The sequence below is a fragment of the Oryzias melastigma genome, linkage group LG5 (assembly GCF_002922805.2).
Source record: "Oryzias melastigma strain HK-1 linkage group LG5, ASM292280v2, whole genome shotgun sequence".
NCBI lineage: Eukaryota > Metazoa > Chordata > Actinopteri > Beloniformes > Adrianichthyidae > Oryzias > Oryzias melastigma.
The window spans coordinates 27,957,096-27,979,941 of record NC_050516.1 but is presented as its reverse complement, the minus strand read 5'-3'; the positions used below and the strand labels follow the sequence as shown (position 1 = coordinate 27,979,941).

The window sequence follows — 22,846 nt, the reverse complement described above, 5'->3', positions numbered from 1 at the left end:
AAAAAAAAAAAAAAAAAAAAAAACGGAGAGGGGAAAATGTAAGGAACAATCTGGAGCGCTGGCTTCATTCCGCCTCCCTCCCTGACTTCTAACAAGACATTCTGCACCTGAATACCAATGAGAAGGGGAGATTCGTGTAGTCCCCCACATTATTAAAACTTGGGCATTAAGCCTCTCACCGGGCACTGTGTCAGCTGGCAGGCTCCGCTGACAACAAATCAAAGAGGATGAGCGCATAGCCTGCATTCATCGCTCAGCCACTCGCAGAGCAAGTGGGGGAATACATACTGGTTAATTAGAACTCCCATTAAAACAAATACTGTTTCAATTTGGCAAGTACAAAAAAAGATGTAAGAGGCTTTCAAAAAAGGAGACCTGCTGTTGGCAGTCACCAAGAAAATCCAGGGACTGTAAATCATATCCACTGGCTATACTGTTTCTGAACAGATTATTAGTGCTCGCTGTTGTTTTGCAACACTTTTGAACTATTTTTTTGGTCCTTTGCAAGCACCGTAGTTTTCATTTAGTTTGTTTTTGAAGTCTTTTCAGAAATGGCATTTTTTTTTTTTTTTTTTTCAAAGTGCCTCCATGCACCTGAGCCATTTGTTGCTCGCTTCCTCTTTTGACTCTCTCCTTGCTGCAGAGTGCTGCCATTTTGGTTTTCTTTCCAAAATATTTCTGGTTGGCGCTATTCATAATCTATTTTTCACCTACCAACCTTGCTTCCCTCCACTTGGCTTTTTGTCATCCAATGATGCCTTGCCAATAGTGCTTTGCATTCTCTCCCTCTCCCCACCTTCCTCTCCTGCTCCAGCTCTCTCCCCTGGAGAGGCAGCTCTTCTCCCTACGCCCAGATGAAAGGCTATGGCGGACAATAAAAATGCTATTTAAATGCAAGGGTGTTTGTGTGCGGGTGAGAGATATTTCCTGCTGAAAGTGAGCTGCTGCATCCTGATAAATAGTAAATATAAGGGAATGTGATTTACATTTATCTTGCAGAGGCAGCCAATATGAATTTCAGTAAATCCTAGAAGATGGGGATTTAAGGAGGAAAATGACTGAGACTGATTCACATGCTGTGTGTCCCACGCAGCTAAAATGCCTATAAGGTGGAGAGTGGCACTGCTTTTATTAAAGTACGGGCGCAGACACTGATCCTATCTAAAACACTTATTACACATGGGCATACACAGTGTCACAAGCTCATCTGCGGAGATTCCCGTCTCGTACGGACACACAATGCCAAGGCAAAAGGAGTAAACAACAACAAAAGTAATAAACAAAGCTGTGGACAGCTGGAGGTGACTCATCTCTCTGGCGGTAGGCAGTGTTGGGTAAATTACTTTTAAAAAGTAATTGATTACTTTACTTTAGTTACTGAATAAAATTACTTTCCTCATTACTTTTTTTCCTAGTCGTGTACAAATTCTCAAGGGAAAAACAGCATCAACAAAATCCTCTCGTTTTTCATTTAACTTTATTTTTAAATTAACTGCCTCATACAAAGTGTGAACACGGTTCAAGACGTAACCTGACTTCCATATAAATCAGACAGCATTGTGAAAAATGTAGAGATAAAATCCACGAATCCATTTGAATCAATTTAGGCTTAAAAGATCAATAACCGGTTAATAAAAATAGAGATCGATTTAGCACATAAAGCTAAAACCCGCTAGCTTGATGCTAACGTTTAATGGGATTTCCCATAGAACGGCTAATGCTAACGTTCTGTCGACCTAAATGAACATCTTTATTTAACTCACAGGCATGAATTTTCCAAACTCTTTTACGGAAATTCTCTTTAAATGTATCGGTTTTGGTCTAAAACAGTTTTTTGCTTATATTTTCTTCTACTGGAATAAGGTGTAATGCTATAGGGCGATCGCCACCTAGTGGCCAAACTGAACCGTCCTCCAGGAGAAGCAGAACAATGTTTACAATGTTGATGATCTGAACTTTTTTTTTTTAGAAATTCTCCTTTTGTGGAACCATGTAACACGGTATGATATTAACAATCTCATTATTTCACTAATACTTTTTACAATATGTGAACTGTATCAGATTCATATAAATATATTCAAAACATTATCCATCTAAATGTGTATAAATGTGTGAACTCAAAATTGAATTGAAGAATCGGAAAAAAATCGGGATTTAATTTAATCCAGTTTCTTGTGAATTGAATCGAATCGTTTCTGGATATTATAATCGATACCCAGCCCTAGAAAAATGAAAACATGCAGTAGTTTGTGCGCACGTTTACGCCGGTTACTTTTTTTCTCCGTTTTGTTTCATCAAACTGAGAAAAAAAGTCATAGACTACAAAACTTAAGTAATGGAGTAACAAGAGTTTCTGTAGTCCAGTAACTTATTAACGAAATTTGAATTGTAATTTGTTACTGACTAAAGTAATGACATTACAGTAATTTGTTACTTTGTAATCTGTTACTCCAACACTGGCGGTAGGGGTTGTGTGCAGAAAAGGTGGGCCTGAACCTTCAATGCTGGCCTGACGTTTGGATTGTTGTCTAGCCCCATGCGGTTCCCGTTAGTTCCAGATGCCACTCTGACAGGTGCATGGCTGTGATTAATACTTTCTGACTTCTTCTCCCTCTCGGCATGTCCCCCTTTCTTTACTCTGCAGATTCCCCCCTTTCTCTGTCACTTGGCAGAGCTCATCCAGCTGGTAGAAAGACTTCTTAGGGCAAGGGGGGAGAAAAAAAAGAGCAGAAACATGTCAGCAAGCATCATTGCTCTTGTCTCTTCATCTGTCGCCTTTGACAATAGGATGAGAATGGAATGGTGCTGGATCCTCAGCTGGTTGTCTCGTGCAGCAGCTCTTCCCACTCAGTCTCCAGCTGAGAGCTATTTCACTATTTATTTACATGTAATTATTGCTATGAGGTGCAGTTATTAACACTGTCAAGAACAATTTGACCTGACATTTTTCACTAGACCTGGCCCCTGCTGTTTTCAGCAAACACTCCTCCTCCTCTCCCCCCTCTTTTCCTCCCTCGATCTGCCTCGCCTTCCTCCCCGGAGCACACACACCGTCCATGCCTCGCTGGAACCACTCTCCTGGAATCAGAAAATCTGCCGTTTAATTTAGAAGAGGCGTCTGTGCAAGGTGCGAAGAGTTGAAAGTGTGTGTTTGTGTGTGCCTGCACTGAGAGGGGGCCCTCTCTTGTTCCCACTGGCTGAATCCATCCCATAGTTACTCAAGCATATCACTAGCAGAGAATGGAGGATTGCTCCCCACACATTCGCCAATTGCAGTCCAATAGACGGCATATTAACCTCTGGTTAGTGCGGGGCCAGGTTTATAGCAGATACCGTGGGGCGTTTAGGAGGGGAGGCGACCTTCCTCTGCTTTCAACAGCTGTGCAGTCGTGACACCAGCAAAGTGGACCAGAAACGGAATTAAAAATTTGCAAGGTGAATAGGTCTAATGTGAATACAAACTCTCATCCATTTTGACTTGTTCGAGCTTCTTTTGTATGCATGAACACCTACGGAGGAGCGGCAGGCGCAGAGAGGGGGTAAATGTGTTGTGAGGAGTGACAGCTTGTTCCAGCGCCCGCTAATCGTCCTCATCTGTGCCTGGCTTGTCAATGCCCAGATTCTGTCAGTGCCAATCAGCAGCCTAATTGAACACAATTAGCGGCCCAACCCCACCCCGCCAATATGTATTTGATTCTTCACTTCCTTCTCTGCAGCCCGCCCCTCCGTTCCCCCTCCACCTCTGGCTCCCGATCCTGCGGCGATGGTGGAAGGCGCTTCAGTTTTTATTAATGTGCTGCAGCTAATTAACGCGGTGGCACCCGGGCCCGTCATCTGCTGCCTGTCTGCTGCGGCCCCACGCCACCCCTCGCGCCACCTCCACCGTGACCAAAACGCTTTAATTCAATTTATGCAATCACTGTTATTTTTAAATAGTCATTTTGTCTGCTCAGATGTGGGGCCTTACTGCCCGCTGGGCCGGCCCTCTGATGGGAGCGGTGGGGGAAGGGTGAGATGCTGTGGGAGTGACTGACTTTTGGGGGGAAAAGTATGTGACATTTTTATTTTCTTGTTTGGTTTCTACGTCGATTTATGTAAATCGGGGGGGTTAAGCTCAATCGCACCAGGGGCCAAAATCAAAAACACACCTTAGGTCGCGGGCCAAACAGGATAAACATTCACTGAACACTAAAACTACATTTTTAAAAGTGTAACTTTTTAACATAATCATGAACTAGATATATAGCATTACCTGCGATAATGCTAGTGTGAATGCTGTAAGCTGAATTTGGCCGCTGAAGATGCTAGTGCTAATAGCTGAATATGCTAAAATTGAAAAAACTGAAGCTGAAAACGCTGAAGTTGATAACTGAAATCACTGAAGCTAATAGTTGAAAACGCTGAAGCTGATAGCCAGCTAAAATACTAGCTAAATGCCAAATTAGCCTAAAAAACAAACAAAAAAAAACTTAGGTTAGCCAAAACAGTTAGCATGTGGCTGAAATATGAGCTAAACTCAAAAATACCCTATACAAATCTTAGTAAATGCCAAAATAGTCCAAAAAGCTAGCAGAATAAGCTACAAAAAAGCTTAAAAAAAGAAAAAAAGCGAAATTAGCCAAACAGCTAGCATGTAAATATTATCCTGTTATCCAAACTATCCTAATATTATCCCATATAGTCCTAAAACAGCTTAATTTCTTTTAATTAATTAGCCAAAACAGCTAGCATGTAGCTGAAATATAAACTCCAAAAAAGCTAGCATGTAAAAATTAGCCTAACTCCATGAAAGCCTAAAATATCCTAGTAAATTCCAAAATAGCCCCAAAAACTAGCATACTGCCAATTTTTTAAACTTAAAAAACGTAACTTTTTAACATAATTATGAAAAATAAAACTGTAGCATTATTATTCCAGAATAAATCGACTTAAACCTTAAATAATTGTCAATAATTTGCTCTCCATAAAATAAGTTTTGTCAAAATTATACAAGTTAAAAATAAGCGGAAGATAAGATCGGGCCATTAATAACAATAAAATGAAAGGATCTGCCGGGCCGGATATAATTACATGGAGGGCCAGATCCGGCCCCCGGGCCTTGACTTTGACACGTGATTTAAATGTATATTTAATGTGATAAAGTTCGTAGTGTCTTTATTATTCATAACTCTTCTGATTATTTTGTCATCAGACACACAATGGCGCCCCTTCATGTAAAAATCTGGTCTGTTTGCTAAGTCGCACACTTTCCAGACTGGATTTGTGTCACTTGTGGGTCATGGAATTAAGAGCTGTTCTCTTTCTGTAATCACACCCCCAGGACAGGCCTTCAAATATTGATCTGAAAATTCAGTGTCATCATCACTGTGGATCTTTAAATCGTTCCCCGCTGGAGCGAGTATCAGCCAGGCAGATCTGCTAAGGTGCACAATGCTATTCTGCAGCGCTCAGATAACTTGCAGACATTTGGAGTGCTCATTCTTCCCTGTCTGCCCCAGTGACCTCTGCCTAACTTAAAGGTATATCTTGGGGGCGTTTTGATTTGGGCAGAACGGGGAGGTATCGGTGACAGAAGAACTAATCCAGTATTGCGCAGATTAAGAGTATTTGTGGAGTGAGGTGTGTTGGAGCTGGCGCTGGGTGAGGAACAGAAGGGGTTCCTATCAGCTCTCCAGGCAGGCTGGCCCTCAGGCCACCACGGTCCTAGAGGAGTTTTCGTACTTCCACTTTCCTTTTTTTTCCACCCAGCGTTGGTCTCTCCTTTGCCCTTTTTTGCTTTATTCCTGAGTCCATTTTTTCTATTTACACTGGTAAATTATTGCTGTTTTTAAGGCTGATCGCTGTGACATCTGCAGCAAGGTTCATCATTTTCTGGAAAGTTTTTAGTCACCTCCACCTGAGACTCTGGAGTCACACTCCTTTATTCTTCCATTGTGGCTCTTTGGCTTAAGAAATGCAAACAATTTGAATAAATATGACGTTTTCTAGTTAGGTTAAACACACATTCTTATCTTTTGCTACACAACAGCATATAGTTGTTGTTCAGAGCCAATATCATAGTGTTTGCCTATGTAGATATAAAAAAACATTGAATTCTTGTGCACCAAAGTCACAATTATAGACTTTTATTGCATTTTTAATTCAAGTGAATGCGCTGCAACAGGATCTTATTTGATCTTTATTTAGGGTACTTTATTTTGAAAGGAACTTTGCAACTGTCAAAAGTAAAAAATTAAAGTTATTTTGTATCAAAAAATATATTCATTTATTTTAAATATTTAAAAGCTACATTGTATTAATGGTTGGATTAATGGCTAGTAATCACTTTTTTTCCCATTTTCATTTTGTTCAATAAAAAGAAAAACATGCAATACAACCTTGACTTGTAAACTTAAACAACAAAAAAAAGAAATTTTGCTGATTTATGATCCATTTCATTCATTATTCATTCTATTTTTAGTGTAGATTTTAAAACTTGATTTTGTTGCGGCATTTTTAATTCCTGTGTTCAGTTTATTAACTCCATATACTGATACACATCACTCCTTCAGAAGTATAAATTAAGTGTATTATTTTTATAAAAAGTTAATTGTTGTCTTTTTTAGACTATGTTAATGAGCCATTTGATGCATTAGATGCAATTTTAATAAGGAAAACATTTATTTTCAGTTAAAATTTCTGCTAGAATTTGCAAATCCAAGTAATCCCGTGAATGTTTTTGACGTTATCTATAATGGTTTAAAAATAATTAGCGCATTCTTCACTTTTCTTTGTCAAGTTTGGGTGCAGTTTTTCTTGCGTAACTCCCAGCAGCGCCGCTCTCAGCTTTGTCTGGGTTTTATTCCGCAGCAAACACCAACAAAGAACAACTAGTTAAACATTCAAGCAAACTAGAAAAAAAAACATAATTGGACTGTTGAGGAAAATTAAGGGGGTATGAAAGCGTCTCTTTTTGTTTAAAGTGTGCTATTTATTTATCTGAAAGGATGCACATTGTATCAATTTACACTTCCCCGCTCACTTTGCCACAGGCTGGGAGGCTCAGAAGTTGAGAGAATTAATTACTTTTTATTATTATTATTTATAAAGTAATCTATCTGCAGAGAATGAGGGAGGGGGAAAAACGGAGACAGAAAGGGAGGCAAGGAACGCCCTGGAGCATTGTCCTTTAAACTAGGTCCTGGCTCACATTATCTCCCAAACCAGCACTCACACAAAGTCAAACAACAAACGAACAACGGGCTGCTGGGAGCGCGCTGCATGCTAGGAGAGAAAAAGAGATGAGGAAGAGGAGGAGGAGGAGGAGGGTGTCAGGGAGGAAGGCAGGAACTCCTCTATCTAGAAGAGTTTTTTCTACATTTATGAAAAACTTTAAGTGGAACTCAGTAGTTCTGTCTCAATATTTTAAAGTGTTCTGCAGAAATACAAATGTATTATATGATCAAATTTAAAGCAACCAGTGACTTAAATGTTAGCTTGATGTCTAGAGAAGATTTTGCTTTATGTAATGGGTACAAAATAATCCTAATTCAAAGCTTTTTCTTGTAGAAAAGTGCCACAAGATTAAAGACGAATCGTTTATTTGGCATTTTTAACATGTGGGATTTCTCTTATAATGAAGGACATGTATTAAGAAAATTAAGCCTAAAGTTGCATTTCTGGGTATTTCTTTATTCAAACTGCATGCAGACAAAAAAATGCAGTGTGAAAAATGCATTCTGTTGCAGACAAATAGATCCATAGATTGTTTTCCTCATCTGAGCTGACATCTGGGCTTTTTCTGAATTTGCACCCTAATGCCTAACTACAAAAAAACTAAAGTGCTGGACTATATAGTGCCCTGAGTTTTAAAAGCAATTCGGGCGCCACTTTTCTTTTGGTTTTCTAGGACATCATCGATTTCATGAAGTGAAAATCATATTAATGCGAACATTTTGCAACATCTATTTGGGCCTCCACTGTGTCCTGATGATGAAAATGTGGATAGTTTGTTAAAAAATTACTTTTAAAGATGCTTTATTTTTTATTTTTTGCAAAAATTGTTCAACAGCAATGCATTTTGGTCTATTTTTGTTAATGTAGTGATGCACTGATGCACGCTAGTTTTTCGCAAAGACTTCTTGTAAATTTCTAGTGCACTCCATTTTGCAATTAGTAGATTCAGAAAATTCTAGAAAATAGTGAACGCACTATATAGTGCACTTTACGGTGCACTATGTGATGCCTAGTGAAGCAATCCGAACATACATGTGGTTTAAAATTGGATAGCTCCAATTTTGCTCGCCATTTTTGTAGCACCACTAAATTGGGATCTTAAGGGGCTGTAAGCTAACAGGAGAGAGTGTGAACAAAGAAAGGAATGATGGGAAATGAGGGCAGGCTTATTTAAAACCAACAGGCTGGATGAGCCGCTCTGCAGAAACTATGTCCTCGAATACAATTCAGCTTTTTGATTTTGCTTAAAAACAGCATATTCCTAGTTAAAAAAGTATTAGGAATGCTTTTAAAATAGATCAAAACAGGATTCGAGAAGGACTTTAAGGGCAAAAGCAGAGGACTTTTCCTGATTGGTCTAATAAAAATAAAGTGCAGTAGTGATACACAAAGTCAAAAGTGTGCAGAGGAAACCAGGATCTGCCCTCTGAGGTTTGTCTCATCTAAACTCATTAATATAGGCTCCTCATTTACACAAACGCGCGTCGCACTCTTAACAACTGACCCGTCCTAATTCACAAAAATAGAAAAGCCACAACATGGCTAAGAAAAGAAGCCATCTTCTTTTGAAGAATTCATTCAAGCATGACTAATAATGGAGCCAAATGTTGGCCATTCTATTTCATAAGGACGCGATGCGATCAAGCTTCCATTAACCAGTGACTAAAATAGTGCGCTGCCCTCCAGCTGTTTCTCGTCGGACACTTTGCTGCTTCCTCTTCCTTCGCTTTACAATCAGAATATTCGGTCCTACGTGTTTAACTCAGCTCCATATGTGGGGAACATGTGTCCTGCATGAAGGGGGCTATGAATCTCTTTTCTTATGGATGAGTGTCACACGCTTTGCCTGCAGATGTGTAAGGGACGGAGGGGTTTTCCTTGCTGATAGAAGGAACATGTGGAATTGACTAACCAGCCTTTATGTCTGTGGTTTGCTTGGAGAGCATCCTTATTTCCTCGGAAGACATTTCCAGAGATGAATCTACAGAACGTTGTTCGTTTACCCTCTGTGGGATACTTTTGGCTGCGTGCATCGGCGGTGCACTGCTCCTGCATCACCGCATTTGTCTATTCCTGCACACTCGCAGGCATTTGTCTGTGTTCTTATCACCCCTGTTTAACCACCTCCATGATGGGCTAATTGGTTTAGCAGCAGAGGGGCCAAAGGCCAGAGCAGCATAGCAAAGCTCAACATGAACCTGATGTTGAGAGGAAGGCCTTCCTGCAGCAGGAGGAAAGCATGTGTGAGACGGTTTCCTATCCACCACGCCCTCCGTCTGACTCAAACCACTTCACTTTTTATTTAAGAAAATCTGCAGAAAAATATAACTGATTTATTGATAAAACACATATTGTAAAATATTTTCCTCCGATAGACTTATTTTTTTATCTGCTGCGCTGAACAGAATCTCTTTCATGCAACTTTAAGGTTCAGATGAACCAGAACCTGCAGCATCAATGGTCCACTCGCTTTGGTTTGTGCAACCTCCTTTGTGTGGGGATCTGAGGGGATCATTTACCAGTTCCAACTCCATTACTATTCATGAGATGGGTAGGCTAGGGGCGAGGGATTAGGGACTCCCTTGGTGCTTGTTGAGCTGTAGGCCTGGGCTCAGGCCTCAGGCTCTGGGACAGGGGCTGTCTGGCAAGGATGGTGGGTCTATTATCACCCTGGGACTCTTCTGTCCCACTGCAGAACACTTACTGGCAGAGCCAGCTAATGGAAACAGTATCTCTTGTTCGCTTCCCTTTTTTTTTTTTGGTAACCTCATCAGGATCCTTGTATCCTTGCTCTTCAGAAAAAAAGATGGGAAAGTTATTCCTTTTCCCCATTTCATAGCTGAAATGGTGTCTTTCTATAGTTCACCGTGAAGAGCAAAGATGACACTACTTGCATGGAGAAAAAAAAGTACTTTTTCTCAACTCTGAATGCTTTGATCCTTCGTTTTAGAAATTTCAAACATCCTTCTCGTCCTCTGCTTTCTCCAGGTGATGAGTATCCTGAGTAATCCCAGCGCAGTACCGTCTCAGCCGCAGCACGATTTCTCCATATCCCCCCTGCACAGCAGCCTGGAAAGCTCCAACCCCATCTCCGCCAGCTGCAGCCAACGCTCCGACAGCATCAAAAGTGTGGACAGCCTGGCGTCCTCTCAGTCATATTGCCCCCCCACCTACAGCGCCACCAGCTACGGCGTGGACCCCGTCACTGCAGGCTACCAGTACAGTCAGTACGGCCAGAGTGAGTAGAACTCTCTTTATTCTATGGCGAGATAGCTTTCTGACCTTTGTAGCCTTACTGGTGGAGGTAGACACGTGCTCTTGATAAATGCCCCCCCTCCATCCTGGTTCAGAGCTGCCTCAGTCACACCCCACTCCACTTGGATGGGAATGAGTAAAAGGGCCACTTCAAAGAACGGGACACCCTGAGGGGCCACACTGTCCTCTTGCCCACCTCTCTTTCTCTTGTTTTCCTCACTCATACCCCCGCAGGACAGGAAAGAGTTTGCCTTATTAGATTAGCATAATTGAGTGATGCTGTCAAAGCCATTTATAAGAGGTAAAATGAAGCACACTTCCCCATTAGGCCCACAACTGACATTTGTTTGTATTTACGCGGCTGCGACTTGGCATATTGGGCATCTGGCGACCCTCGTTTTTCAAAGACGGTCCACGTTGCACTCGAATGCAAGCCAGTGCCCGTCAGTCTGTCACCTCCTGAGTGTGCAGCGCGGCATTTTTTGAAGCTGACGGCAGCGCGGATGCGAGCTGATGTGAGGTTAATTAAGACGGTGATTGAGCACAGTGGATGGGTAATGAACGGAGGAGAGAGGAGAGAGCCGCCGTCTGACGACGAAAATGATCGGCCATGCAGAGTGTGGAGGGCATGAAATCAGAGATGCCAGGAGTAATGAAGACTGGCACACAGAACACACACAGGGGCCTGTGTGAGTGACAGCATGGAGACTTTACCAGGATGCACATGCTCTGTGCCAACAGCATGCCATCCTCACACGAGGAGCAGGGGAGGGATGCTTATCTTTCACTCCGACTGTGTGAATGTTTGATTTTACTATTTTCTTCTGCCACAACTCATTTCAGCCCCAATCACAGGATTGAGATGAGGCCATGACCCTAAACTACCACCTGTCTGATGCACTTTTCCGTCTTGTTGTCTCCGTGCAGCTGCTGTCGACTACCTGGCTAAGAATGTGAGCTTGTCCACCCAGAGGAGGATGAAGCTCGGGGACCACTCGGCGGTGCTGGGGCTCCTACAGGTGGAGACGGGACAGGCCTACTAAACCTGCTCCGAACCCACGCTGACTTCTTTCTTTTCACGCTCCATCAAGTCCGAACTCCAGGGCAGCCATTTTCACAGACAAAAGTATGGGGCGTGGGGGTTTACTTGGGAAGTCAAACCTGTTTGAAGTAACAGGTGGCGTTCTTCCCGTTTTCTCAAAAATATGTGTGCCCCTCCCCCCGAAACGATGTTTATTTTCCTCAAGGGGGCAGAGACGATTCCTAGGACGGTGGGCCTGCTCTCCGCCGTGCTATTGGTGCAGCTCATTCGACCTTCCACAACATGTACTTTACCTTGCTGTTCACGGTAGTTAACAAAACCAATATCACTCGAGCGACTCGACTTCTTGTTCCTTTTTTGATATTGTTAAGATTCTCCTTGCTGTTATATGATTATGGTGAATTCTGTTGTTCTTCGATTCCATTTGTATCTTTTTTCTCTGTTTGGTGTTGGTGTGTAAAAGCACGCCGGGTGACAGACAGTCTCTTGAGTGTCTGCTACCCCGCGTCTGTTTGTGTGTCGGCACAGGAGTGGATGATCGTTTTCCAAGCTGCTCTTCCAAGCGATTTGACCTTCCCACTTTCATATTTCTCTTGACATTCCTAAAGGACTTGGCCACTCTGTGGGAAGTCTGGCTCGGATGGATTCAGCAGGGAGTGTTTTGGCGACCAATAGCTTTCCCGTTTTAACCTCCATCCCATCCTTAGCCGGGGTCCGTGGGGAGAAGGCATTGTTTGCAAAAACAGGATTGGGGAAATTAATGTGTTTTGAAATATGGACCTTGCCAAGGAGGGCTAACTCCGCCCCCATTCCCTCCAAATCCCATCTGCTAGGGAAATCCTGGGTGACTTAAACAGTGTAAAGCAGATTAAATCACACAAATATAATGTCAAAGCTAATTCACAATGACCCTTCCTATTGTGTCCTTTTTTTTTCCTCCTTCGTTTATTTTTTTTTTTCTTTTCTTTTGACGTCTTCCGTTGGTTTCCACTTTCCGACTAAATAAGCATTCCTTCAAAACATTCCTCGGGCTCTGTCTGCAAAAACACTACGAGCATTCCAGAATTTTCTGTCACCAGATTAAAAAGTAGACAAGCTGTGCCATTTACACGCGCTGTGGAAAATCTCATAATCCAGTCAGTTGTGAAAGGCCACAGGTAAAACCACTGATTGCCCCCCCCCCACTTCATTTTGGACCGGAGCCCTGTCTAATCCTCTACTTAAAGTACTCACTGAATTATACCAAAAAAAAAAAAACACACAAAAAAAAGGAAAAAAAAGAGAGAAAAAGAAGAAAAACAGCAGTAATAGTGAATATGAAACATTTGTGTAGTACTCATAGTTGACTTTTGACATGATCTGGGACCAGTTGTTCCCTTTAAATGTTTTTTTTTCCCCTTTTTTGTTTTATTTGACATCATTGTGATGATGTACACAGACCTTAGGCAGAATCTGGTCCTCTTTCACCTTTAAAAACAAAAAATGTACAGTAGCTGGAGCAGATTGTGTATTGTTTGTTATAAAAGCTATGTTTTACACTAAAACAAAAAGAGTGAGAGGTAAGATCTGTGGAAGTAAACGTTTGCTTTGGACTTCTTTCACTAGCTTCTTTTAATGTTGATTTTGTTTGAATTGTATTTAATTATTTCACTTGTTTCAGCCAAAAGTTTGGTTTCTGTTTTTTGGCCCATTTGCGAAAACGACTTTGTATAAATTAGTCAAATCTTATTTCCACGGAAACCGATCCAAGCCGAAAGGAAAACGGAGGCTTGGTGTCTCCGGATGGACGCTCTGGACCACTCTGTATATTTGAGCGGTGGTGAGAAACAAAGCTGTTTCTTTTTGAACTTTAAACCACTTGGTTTGGAGCTCTAACTGGACCGAGGACGCCATGCTTCGGCGTGCGTCGTTAGGGTTGGGCCAAGCATGACTGTGACAACAGCTTCTCCTCGACAGGACAACCGAGCAGAGTCACATATGAGTGGTGGACCAATGAGACTTCAAGAGAACAAAGGAAAGCTGACTCTGCACTGGACCGCAGCTGCTGCAGCTGCTCCGCTTCGATGCCTCTCTCGTGTATATTTTAAAAGGACAAATTTTAGAATTGTCTTTAGTGTATCCAGACCATTTCTAACACTTGCTTCAACAAACATTTGGATATTTAAGGAATACAGCTCCTTGCCCTTCCTCTTGTCTGTTTGACCCCTAACCCGTTTAGTTGCTTTCTCACATCCGTGCTTTCCTTTCCTCCTTTTTCAGTTCCGCATGTGTGTATATTATCATGGTATAATTTATTCTGCTGTATGAAGTATTAGAGTAGTGGGAAACTTGTATTGGTATTTACTACCTTCAGCCTGTTGGTGTGTTTACTGTAACACTGGCGTAACTGTTATCAATTAAAGATCCAAAACTGATTTGGCCCTTTGTTTCCTTTGTGACTGTGTGAATGATGGATTTTTATTTTATTTTTTATAATTAAAAAATGTAGTTAGTTAGCTGACAAATGATCAGTTCATTTATTTGTGTGTATGTGTAATTCACTGTGTGTTTACGTTATTTGCCTTGCTGTAATTTTTGAATTGTTAACACGATCAACGTAATTCCAGTAGATTCTGAAGGATCTTGCTAACAGTTGAAAAGTTACAGTACATTAAAAAAATTGCGTTTAAACGTTTTTAAGCATTTTTAAGCGTTTTCAAGCATGTTTAAACATATTTAAGTCCCTTTCTAATCATCTTTTGATCGATTTTCAAAGCATTCCCAGTAGTATTTAATTATTAATATGCCGTTTTGTGGCCAAAATCCTAAAACATGTACTTGTCTCTCATTTATGGCCGAAACGATTGCTGTGGAATAAACCCGCCCCCATTTCCCATCATCCATCTGTTTACACTCAATCCAACTAGTTCTGATCAAGATTCCAGCTCAGACAAGAAAAACACGGACGTTCATGGATCTATTTGTCTGCAAGGGGAAGACTGGAGCAGAGCACGGATCTAGTTGCCCACCCAGCTTATTTTTGGGATCTTTGTGTGGGGGTTAGCCTCTTTATACAATGTCAGTATTCGCCTAAGTAGAAAGTAAACACCCACCTGTGCACAGGTGTCAGCTCACCTTTGCACAAATTATCTGCGTGAAATGCTTTACATGTTTTGTTTTGTTTGAATAAGTGTCTTAACTGTGTTGATATGTTTGTATGTGGAAATTTTTGGAGCCAACAGGTGTTTGTAACATATGAGTGTGTGTGGATAGGCCCCGCCCCTTTAGACTAACATTTAAATCTGATAGGAATGATGGTAAACCTCCAGCAGCTTCTTACTTTATGATTCTACCACCCTTCACTTCTGTAATCAACTTGGTTAACTCCCTTTTCCCTTCCTTTCTTTTCCTTCTAACATTCAAGTCTCTTCTTGTTTTCCATCCGGTCCAAGAAAAAAAATCTTAAAAGTAAGCAACCAAAATCAAGCTTAACCTCAAATACAAAAGGGGTTTATCCAAATATACTACCCCCCTATTGTAACAGTGTTATGCCCCTTTGCGTCTAGGGGACATAAAAGTAAGAAAAATGTATAACAAAAACACAAAGAATGTTTCACTCTGACAGAAATAAAGAACACAAAACACAGAACAAAACAAAAAAACACAACCAAATATGTCCAAAGTCATAACACCCCCCTACTCAAATAAAACTTTTTCTCAAGGAAGATTTTGTTCTAAGAGGAGCGTTTAGTCCCACACGTAGCGCTAGCCACACAAACGCAAGGAATGCTAGCCACACAAACACACGGAGCGCTAGCCACACAAACACACGTAGCGCTAGCAACACAAACACAAGGAATGCTGGCCAAACAAAAAAACTGAGCGCAAGCCATAGAAAAAAAAGAAGCACTAGCCGCCCAAAAAAAGTGAGCACGACCTACAAAAAAAAGGGAAAAAATGGAGCGCTAGCTTCATAAAAAAAACTGAGAAAAGCTATGAAAAAATAAAACGAAGCACTAGCTACAAAACAAACAAACAAACAAACAAAAACGAGCACCTGTCACACAAACACGGAGCGCTCCACCTATGGCTGCATTTATTGTATGCGGAAGCAAATCGGTTGCACTGCTTACCCCGCATGCGCGAACCGCACGTCACTTCCGCTCTTCACCCACTACAGGACAGAGTCATTTCCAAACAGTAAAACTCCTTGATCATAAGAACTTATGTTTTTCTCAACAACCGAGAGCTTCTCCTGACTAGATTACAGTGCAAAAAAAAGCCACCGAGTCACAGTTAGAAACGAATTTGGATTGCCGGAGAAAATAAAGTGTCTTGAAGTGGCGCTGTATCCTCTTAGCTTAGGGAGTAAACCGCCGCCATGCAAAACTGCAGAAGAAGAAAACATTTGTAGTCCGTTTATAGTCATTGCAAGATCGTAAGGTCCTGATCCTTAACGTGTCTTTTTCCTTTCGTTTTTTCAACAATAAGTGAATGTTTTCACTATGATAAACATTTTAAGTGCTATATTAACATCCTACGAGGTTATTATTGTTTTTACTGTCCGAAGACCGGAAAATGCTTTAGCGGAAGTGACGTTTGGTTCGCGCAACCGATTTGCTTCTGCATACAGAAAATGCAGCGACACCGAGGAATCGAGGAGTGTAACGTAAAAGCAAACCAAGAAAAATGTATAACAAAACTACAAAGGATGTCTCACTCTGACAGAAATAAAGTACACAAAACAAAATGAAAAAAAACAAAATCAAATATGACCACAGCCGTAACAAACAGTAAAATCTGTCCAACTCAAGGGGCCTTCCGTTCATATCTGTTTGATCAACTGTTGTCTGCTCCCGATTCACAACAATTTGAATAAATAAATACTCAGATTTTAGGCTTCATTTTCTTTCTATATGTCCTCCACCATCAGAAATTTCAAAATAAAACCACCAAAAACACAATTTTCATCAGAGTGGGTCTTTATGCATAAAACAATGTCATGTATTTTATATGTTTTACAGATTTAAAAGGCTATAATGAATGTTCTGAAGATTAAAGTAGAAGCTTAAAATTATTAGCATAACAGTTAGTTGCAAAATAAATGATGCAATAAATCAACTGTAAAAGGTTCTCCTCACTGTGCAGTCAGTCCCACATGCACTGGAGATGTGATTAGTGAACAGTGATATGTCAGACATCCAACACCGAGAGACGTAGAGTGTGTGTGGAGCTGCAGCTGCAGGAAGTAATTCATTCTTTCCAATGACCAGCAGCCTCATCTGTCAAGCAGCTCGCAGGGGAATGTGGTCAGCGGCGAAGGACTAACCAGCTTTGTGCATCAGAACAGAGAATCTTGTTTGCTGTTTCACAGCACTGCTGCAGGTACGTCAGGTGTGTTCTGTGAGGATATTGACATGATCTCGTTCTGATTAGAAAAGATGCAGACTTTTATGGTTAATTCACTTAAAACAAGCTAAGAAATTACACATTTCAAATTTATTGTTATAAATTTGTTTTAAAAGTTAAATCTGATTCTATTTACTGAACCCTATTTAAAGTCAGACTCTAAACAAAAAATATATTAATGCTAAATCTATTTAAATTGGATGGAAACTACACTTTTTGTTTGTATAAAACTGAATCTAAATGCATAAACTTTTTTCCTGTGTGGAAAATGTGTCTCCCATTTTTCAGGGAGCCCTCTAATAACACCCCACATGAATTGTTGCCAGACTCTCTCTCTGCTGTGTGTCATCCACCATAAATTCCTCTGAAATGTTGTGTTCTGGTCGTCCAGATTAGACGGCGATAGGTGCCATGCTTGTCCCCTTTGCTCCGGCTTGTCTCCTGAGGTGCCGGGCCGGGAGTTTCGTCTCCCTCAGACTGGACCAGGTGGCGGCTCAGTGGCTGGTGTGCGGGGAAGCTTTGTGACACTTGCCTCATCTCTTCTTTTGATCCTCTAATTGATTGACTACAGGAGCAGAGGATAAACAGAGCCCGAAAGAGCCGATTCCGCTCGCCTCGCTGGAGTGCTTTAGATAAAAACGTAGAGGCCCGAGCGCTGCGTTCGTCCTTTCCTCTCTGCTATTTGGACATTTAGGGTGGCATGGTGGCTTAGCTGTAGGCTGTGTCCTCAGGCCGGCTGCTCCTGTACAGAAACGGCTGGCAAAAATGGGTTTGTTTAGATCACAGGGATGGAAATGAAACTCCTGAGCCTTACTGTAGAGACCAGGAGGTCCTATCGCTCAGGAGGAGGTGATAGGGAAGTAGTGCTGCAGACTTTTAAAATAGGTCAGGGAATAGGGGCCTCTGATTTAGATCAAGTTTAATATAACCTCGAAAGTCAGGCACAAATATATATATATAAATAAAAGCAGGGAATAAAATGTATTTCAAGACACAACTTCACAAAAGTCTGAGGCAGATAATGATATTCTAAATTTATAAAACTGTCTTCATAAAGAGTTCAGAGCCGTGTGCAGGTATGCTAAGAAATGATTAAGAGATGCTCTGGGGTTCTTGATTTTATTCTTTGAGATTATGTGTCACAGGGGGAAAAAAAAGCTCCCAGCTGTCGCCATGAAAGTACTTACAGTGTAATAATCCCCCAAATCCTGTAATTATGCCAGCATACGCTGTATACCTGAGCCTCAGCTTTGTGCTCGTCACCTCAAGGATCCCCTGACACAGACGCACAGCTTGCTGTGCTATATCTCCTTACCAACTATGTATTTTACATAGGGAGGAAATCCTATTTTCAGAATATTTTAGGTTCTTCGAATTTCACGGTTACTCTTCTCAGTTATTTTAAACAGATAATCAGTCGTGTATAAGTAAAAAGTAGAAGCTTAAATAAGTATTGTCCTACATTAGAGCCATCTAATTTTAACAAGAATCGTGCTCACCTGTATTCCCAGATTAATGTCTTACAAGATCAGCTAAGACGTTTACATATATTTGTGAGCACTTCCCTTAAAGCTTCTTTTCAAACAAAAGGAGCAGAATAAAGGTCCAAGTAAAGTTGTAAATCTAAGAAATAGATAAAAATCGCTGTGAAGTTGAGCTCAATTTACATTCCAAATCTGTGCTCCCTTCATAAACTAATTAATATTAATAACAAAAATGGAAATGAGCGCGGTGGCAGCCCTAAGTGACGAACAAGCTGGGAGCATTCAGTCAGGAGATTCATATACAAGCCCTTTCTCAGGAGAAGTGGGCTCTAAACAGGCGTGGCGGCAGGGCATAGACCGCCATACACAGAGACAATTTTTCTAGATAATAGCCTATCACGCAGGATACAATTTAAATTAAAAAATGCAATTTTCACCTTGAAATGAACAAATGATTACAATTTCTATACAAATTAAGGCATCCAGGCTGTGCCTCAGTACTGCGCCAGGGCCATGAAACCTGACATAATTACCATGAAATACATTTTCAAATATTTGTATTTTGTCCATTGCTTTAAAACATGCCACTCTGCCTTCTGTGGGTTTGTGATCTCACCTTCTGGGGGAAATACATAAAAAAGAGGGAAAATCATCAGAGATGAAAAGCTCTTCAGCAGGATAGATAAAATGTGGGGGAAAAAACAACCTCTCATGCACACAGCAAATCAGCGCAGCTCGGCACAGCGGCCCCCAGAGCTATCTCTAAAAGCCAAATTACTGCTCCTTATCTAAGGAATCATATCTACCAGTTATCTGCTCCTGAGATAGGCTCCTCTCTCTCTCTCTCTCTTGTGCCTTGTGCTCATCGTCAGAAAAGCTATTTATTTGTGATTACAGCCACCCTTTGAATAAAAGATGTTTATGTTTGAGATCCAAAGTTTTGACGGATTCTGAACTCCTCAGATTCTTCAGAGAAAAGGGTATTGAAGGCAGAAAACCTTATTTGAGGAAGGTTGCTGGGGGTGGTCTGCTGCAGAGAGAGGGATGAAAGTGTAGCCGATGGGAAATATGAGACAAGACCTCAAACTTCTCTGACACTCCTTATCACACCGGCTTTCTGAAGGGATTCACACAGAGATGAGGAGTCGAATTGACTTTAAATGCTGAACTTTGACGCACAGGAAGTTCTGGCCGCTTGTTTTTTAGGAAAGACTGGACAGCTGTAAAGTTTGGAGTTTTTGATGTTGCATATCTTAAATCTGTAGTCTGAAAATGATCAGTCTACAGCAGGGGGGTCAAACTCAGTCGCACAAGGGGCCAAAATCCAAAGAACACATTAAGTCGCGGGCCAAACAGGATAAACGTTTATTAAACACTCTAAAACTACATTTTTAAACTTTAAAACTGTAACTTTTTAACATAATTAGGAACTAAATATATAGCATTGCCTGCAATAATGTTAATGTTAATGCTGTTAGCTGAATTTGATGCTAGTGCTGAGAGCTGAATATGCTGAATTGATAGCTGATAGCAAGCTAAAATGTTAGCTAAATGCAAAATTAGCCTAAAAAAATTAAAAAAAGAGCCTTAATTTGCTAAAACAGCTAGCATATAGCTGAAATATTAGCTAAACTCCTAAATAACCCCAAAAAAGCAAAGCAGCCTAAAATGAGCCAAAACTGCTAGCATAAAGCTAAAATATTAGCTAAACTCCGAAATGGACAAAGAAGCTTAAATTAGCTAAAACAGCTAGCATATAGCTGAAATATTATCTAAACTCCAAACTAGTTTTGTATTTTAGTAAATGCCAATATAGTTCAAATAGCTATAGAAGAATGCCAATTTTTACTCATTAAATACTGTAACTTTTTTATTTAATTGTGAATTAAAAAAGGCAGTAATATTATTCCAGAATAAATTAGCTTGAAACCTTAAATAACTTTCATTATTTTAATCTCCATAAAAACATATTTTTGCCAAATTATCCAAGTTAAAAAAAGGCGCATGAAAACATCGGACCATTAATAATAAAATAAAATGATGTGGAGGTCCGGATCCGGATGTGGACTGCAGACGAGTTCAATTCGGGATGATCGACACTTTTAGAAAGAAAAAAAAACAGTCGATAAAAACATCACTTGCTGAATTAAAAAATTCTCATCGCCTTGTTTTCAAGTCTTTAACTTATTGTTATCAAAGCTGTCATGCACTACTTGTTAATCGCCTCCTCTCTTTTCCCTCCATCTGTTGAAGTCCCTCAGTCAGAGAGGTGCACATCAGATTTCAATAGTTGACCTCTTAATGCTGAGGTCAGTGCTGCACCGGCAGCGATTTCACACTCAAGATGAAAGGGAAATGAACACTGAGGATGCTTGGGGTGACATGGGGCCCCGGCCACGCCAGCCATTGCCACTCTAACCGCTTCACTGCACCCAGGCTGGGATCTGAGGTGAGGCCAGAAGGAGATGCAGAAATTGAGTTCTGGATAAAGTCCGTGCCCTATTCAAATCTGCTCTGAGTGACAGCAGTAACAAGGCCATTCAGAATGTAGTCAAATTGTTTGTTATCAAGTAAAACATTTGATGGACAATTTTTTAGGTTTTTTAGTGTTTTGTCAAGTAAAAAAAAAAATATTGTTAAAAAACCTCAACATGCGTTCCTATTATTCTATTTTAATAAATGTTACTCTATAAAAATGCATCTGAAAATACATAATTTTTAATTTACAATTAGAATTAAGGATAAAGACTGGGTGGATGCAGAAAAGATTTGAGTGTTTCATATTAGAACATCCAGATACAAAAAACTCAAAACAACGTAAAATATAAATTTAAAAATAAATCAAATGAATGAAACAACCTTAAAAGAAGCTTAATAAAATTAAATGACAGATAAGGAAAACATGCAGCCTTAGAGCACTAGGTTACTCAAGCAAAAGTATTTACATAATTTTCAAAATATTTAAAAGTTTCACATGTCCTAGGAATGGGTGAACCCAAAGAGCAAGTCTCCACTATCATTTTTTTAGAGGATTTTTTGTTCTTAAATTTCTAATTTTTCCATAATTTTCAAGCATGTTTTCTTTGATCTTCCTATGTTTTTATTTTCCATTTTGTTACATATATCACAGTTGAAAGGACTAATTTGTCATGAGTTGTCATATTTTGATCTTTTTTTTTATGACAAATACTTTTATTGGGTGCATTATATCGGGTACAAATTACCTGACAAAAGTGATAGTGTAACTTTTTACAGCGAAAGTATTCTAGGGTTAAAACATTGGCTTTATCTCAGAATAATCAGGGTTTGAAAATATTAATTTAAGCGTGTAATTAAAAATAAAGAGCTTTAAAATTAACTTGAAATTTAAAAAAGTATTTAAAATATTGAGATGCAATTATATCAAATAAAATCATAAAAAATAAATGAAAAAAAGCATATCTAGATGGTCACATATATATATGATATATACTGTATATGGACACATATATATTATATATATATATATATATATATATATATATGTATATGTGTATATATATATATATATGTATATGTATATGTGAAACATATATGTAGACGCATATATTTATTATATATACATGTAATATATATATATGTGTATATGTATGTATATATATATATATGTATGTATATATAGTATATAGGAAACCTTGTTTTTTTAGGAAACCATCATATATATATATATATATATATATATATATATTTCCATCTTTTTTGTTCTTTTACAAACAGTAAGTGTTGTAATGTAAAGTTATTGCGGAGTCACTTGAATGAAATAGAACAATCTCTACTTCTGTGATGAGATCCCACCGCTCTGTTGACCACTGCTGTACAGAAAAACACGGCGAATTGCTGAATGGATGCACTCCACATTTTACACTGACGGGATTTTCTCCTCCTAATTTCATTTCTTTACGTCACCCACAGTATGTGCTTAGCTAATTATTCATTGATGATGAAACTGAGCCGCACCGCTTGTTCCTGATGTGGTATGTAAAGCAGAGAGGCTGATAGAAAGAGGCAAGTCGCTGCCGCCGTTGCCGCCGCAGAAGCATCTGCAGCTCTGAAGGAGCTCCTTCGCGTCACGGCCGTAAGAGCCACTGAACCCTGACAGATTATTCTTTTCCGCAAATGAGTCTGAGCCACGTGAAAGGTGCCCTGATGCTTTACATCTGCCTGCCCACTTACTTTCTGTGCCATTACTGAATGGCCACTGAGAGACAGTGAGACAAGGCTCGCAGTGAATGGACAGTTTGGTTATACCGCTATGAGGCTTGAGCTCCTCAGAGTAATGTACCGCCTAAGTACCTGTCAGCTTTATAAAGGAGGGAGTAGACTGTGTAAATGTGTGTGTAAATAGAGTGTCAGATCAGGACCCTAAGGAGTGGAGGTGGGGAGTGTGCACGTGAGGCCTTATGAGTGTGTATTTTTTTTTTTT

General features: G+C 40.1%; 1 protein-coding gene across 2 annotated transcripts in view; it reads left to right on the top strand.

Moving 5' to 3' along the window:
* pax7a (paired box 7a) overlaps positions 1-13,926 on the top strand; it is a 53,562-nt gene extending 39,636 nt beyond the window's left edge. For both annotated transcript variants that reach the window (XM_024270144.2, XM_024270143.2), the window contains exons 8-9: positions 10,204-10,453; positions 11,398-13,926. In XM_024270144.2, the coding sequence (XP_024125912.1) occupies positions 10,204-10,453; positions 11,398-11,513 (366 nt within the window). In that variant the 3' untranslated portion in view covers positions 11,514-13,926. The remainder of the gene's footprint in view (positions 1-10,203; positions 10,454-11,397) is intronic.
* The last annotated feature ends 8,920 nt before the right edge of the window (positions 13,927-22,846 follow it).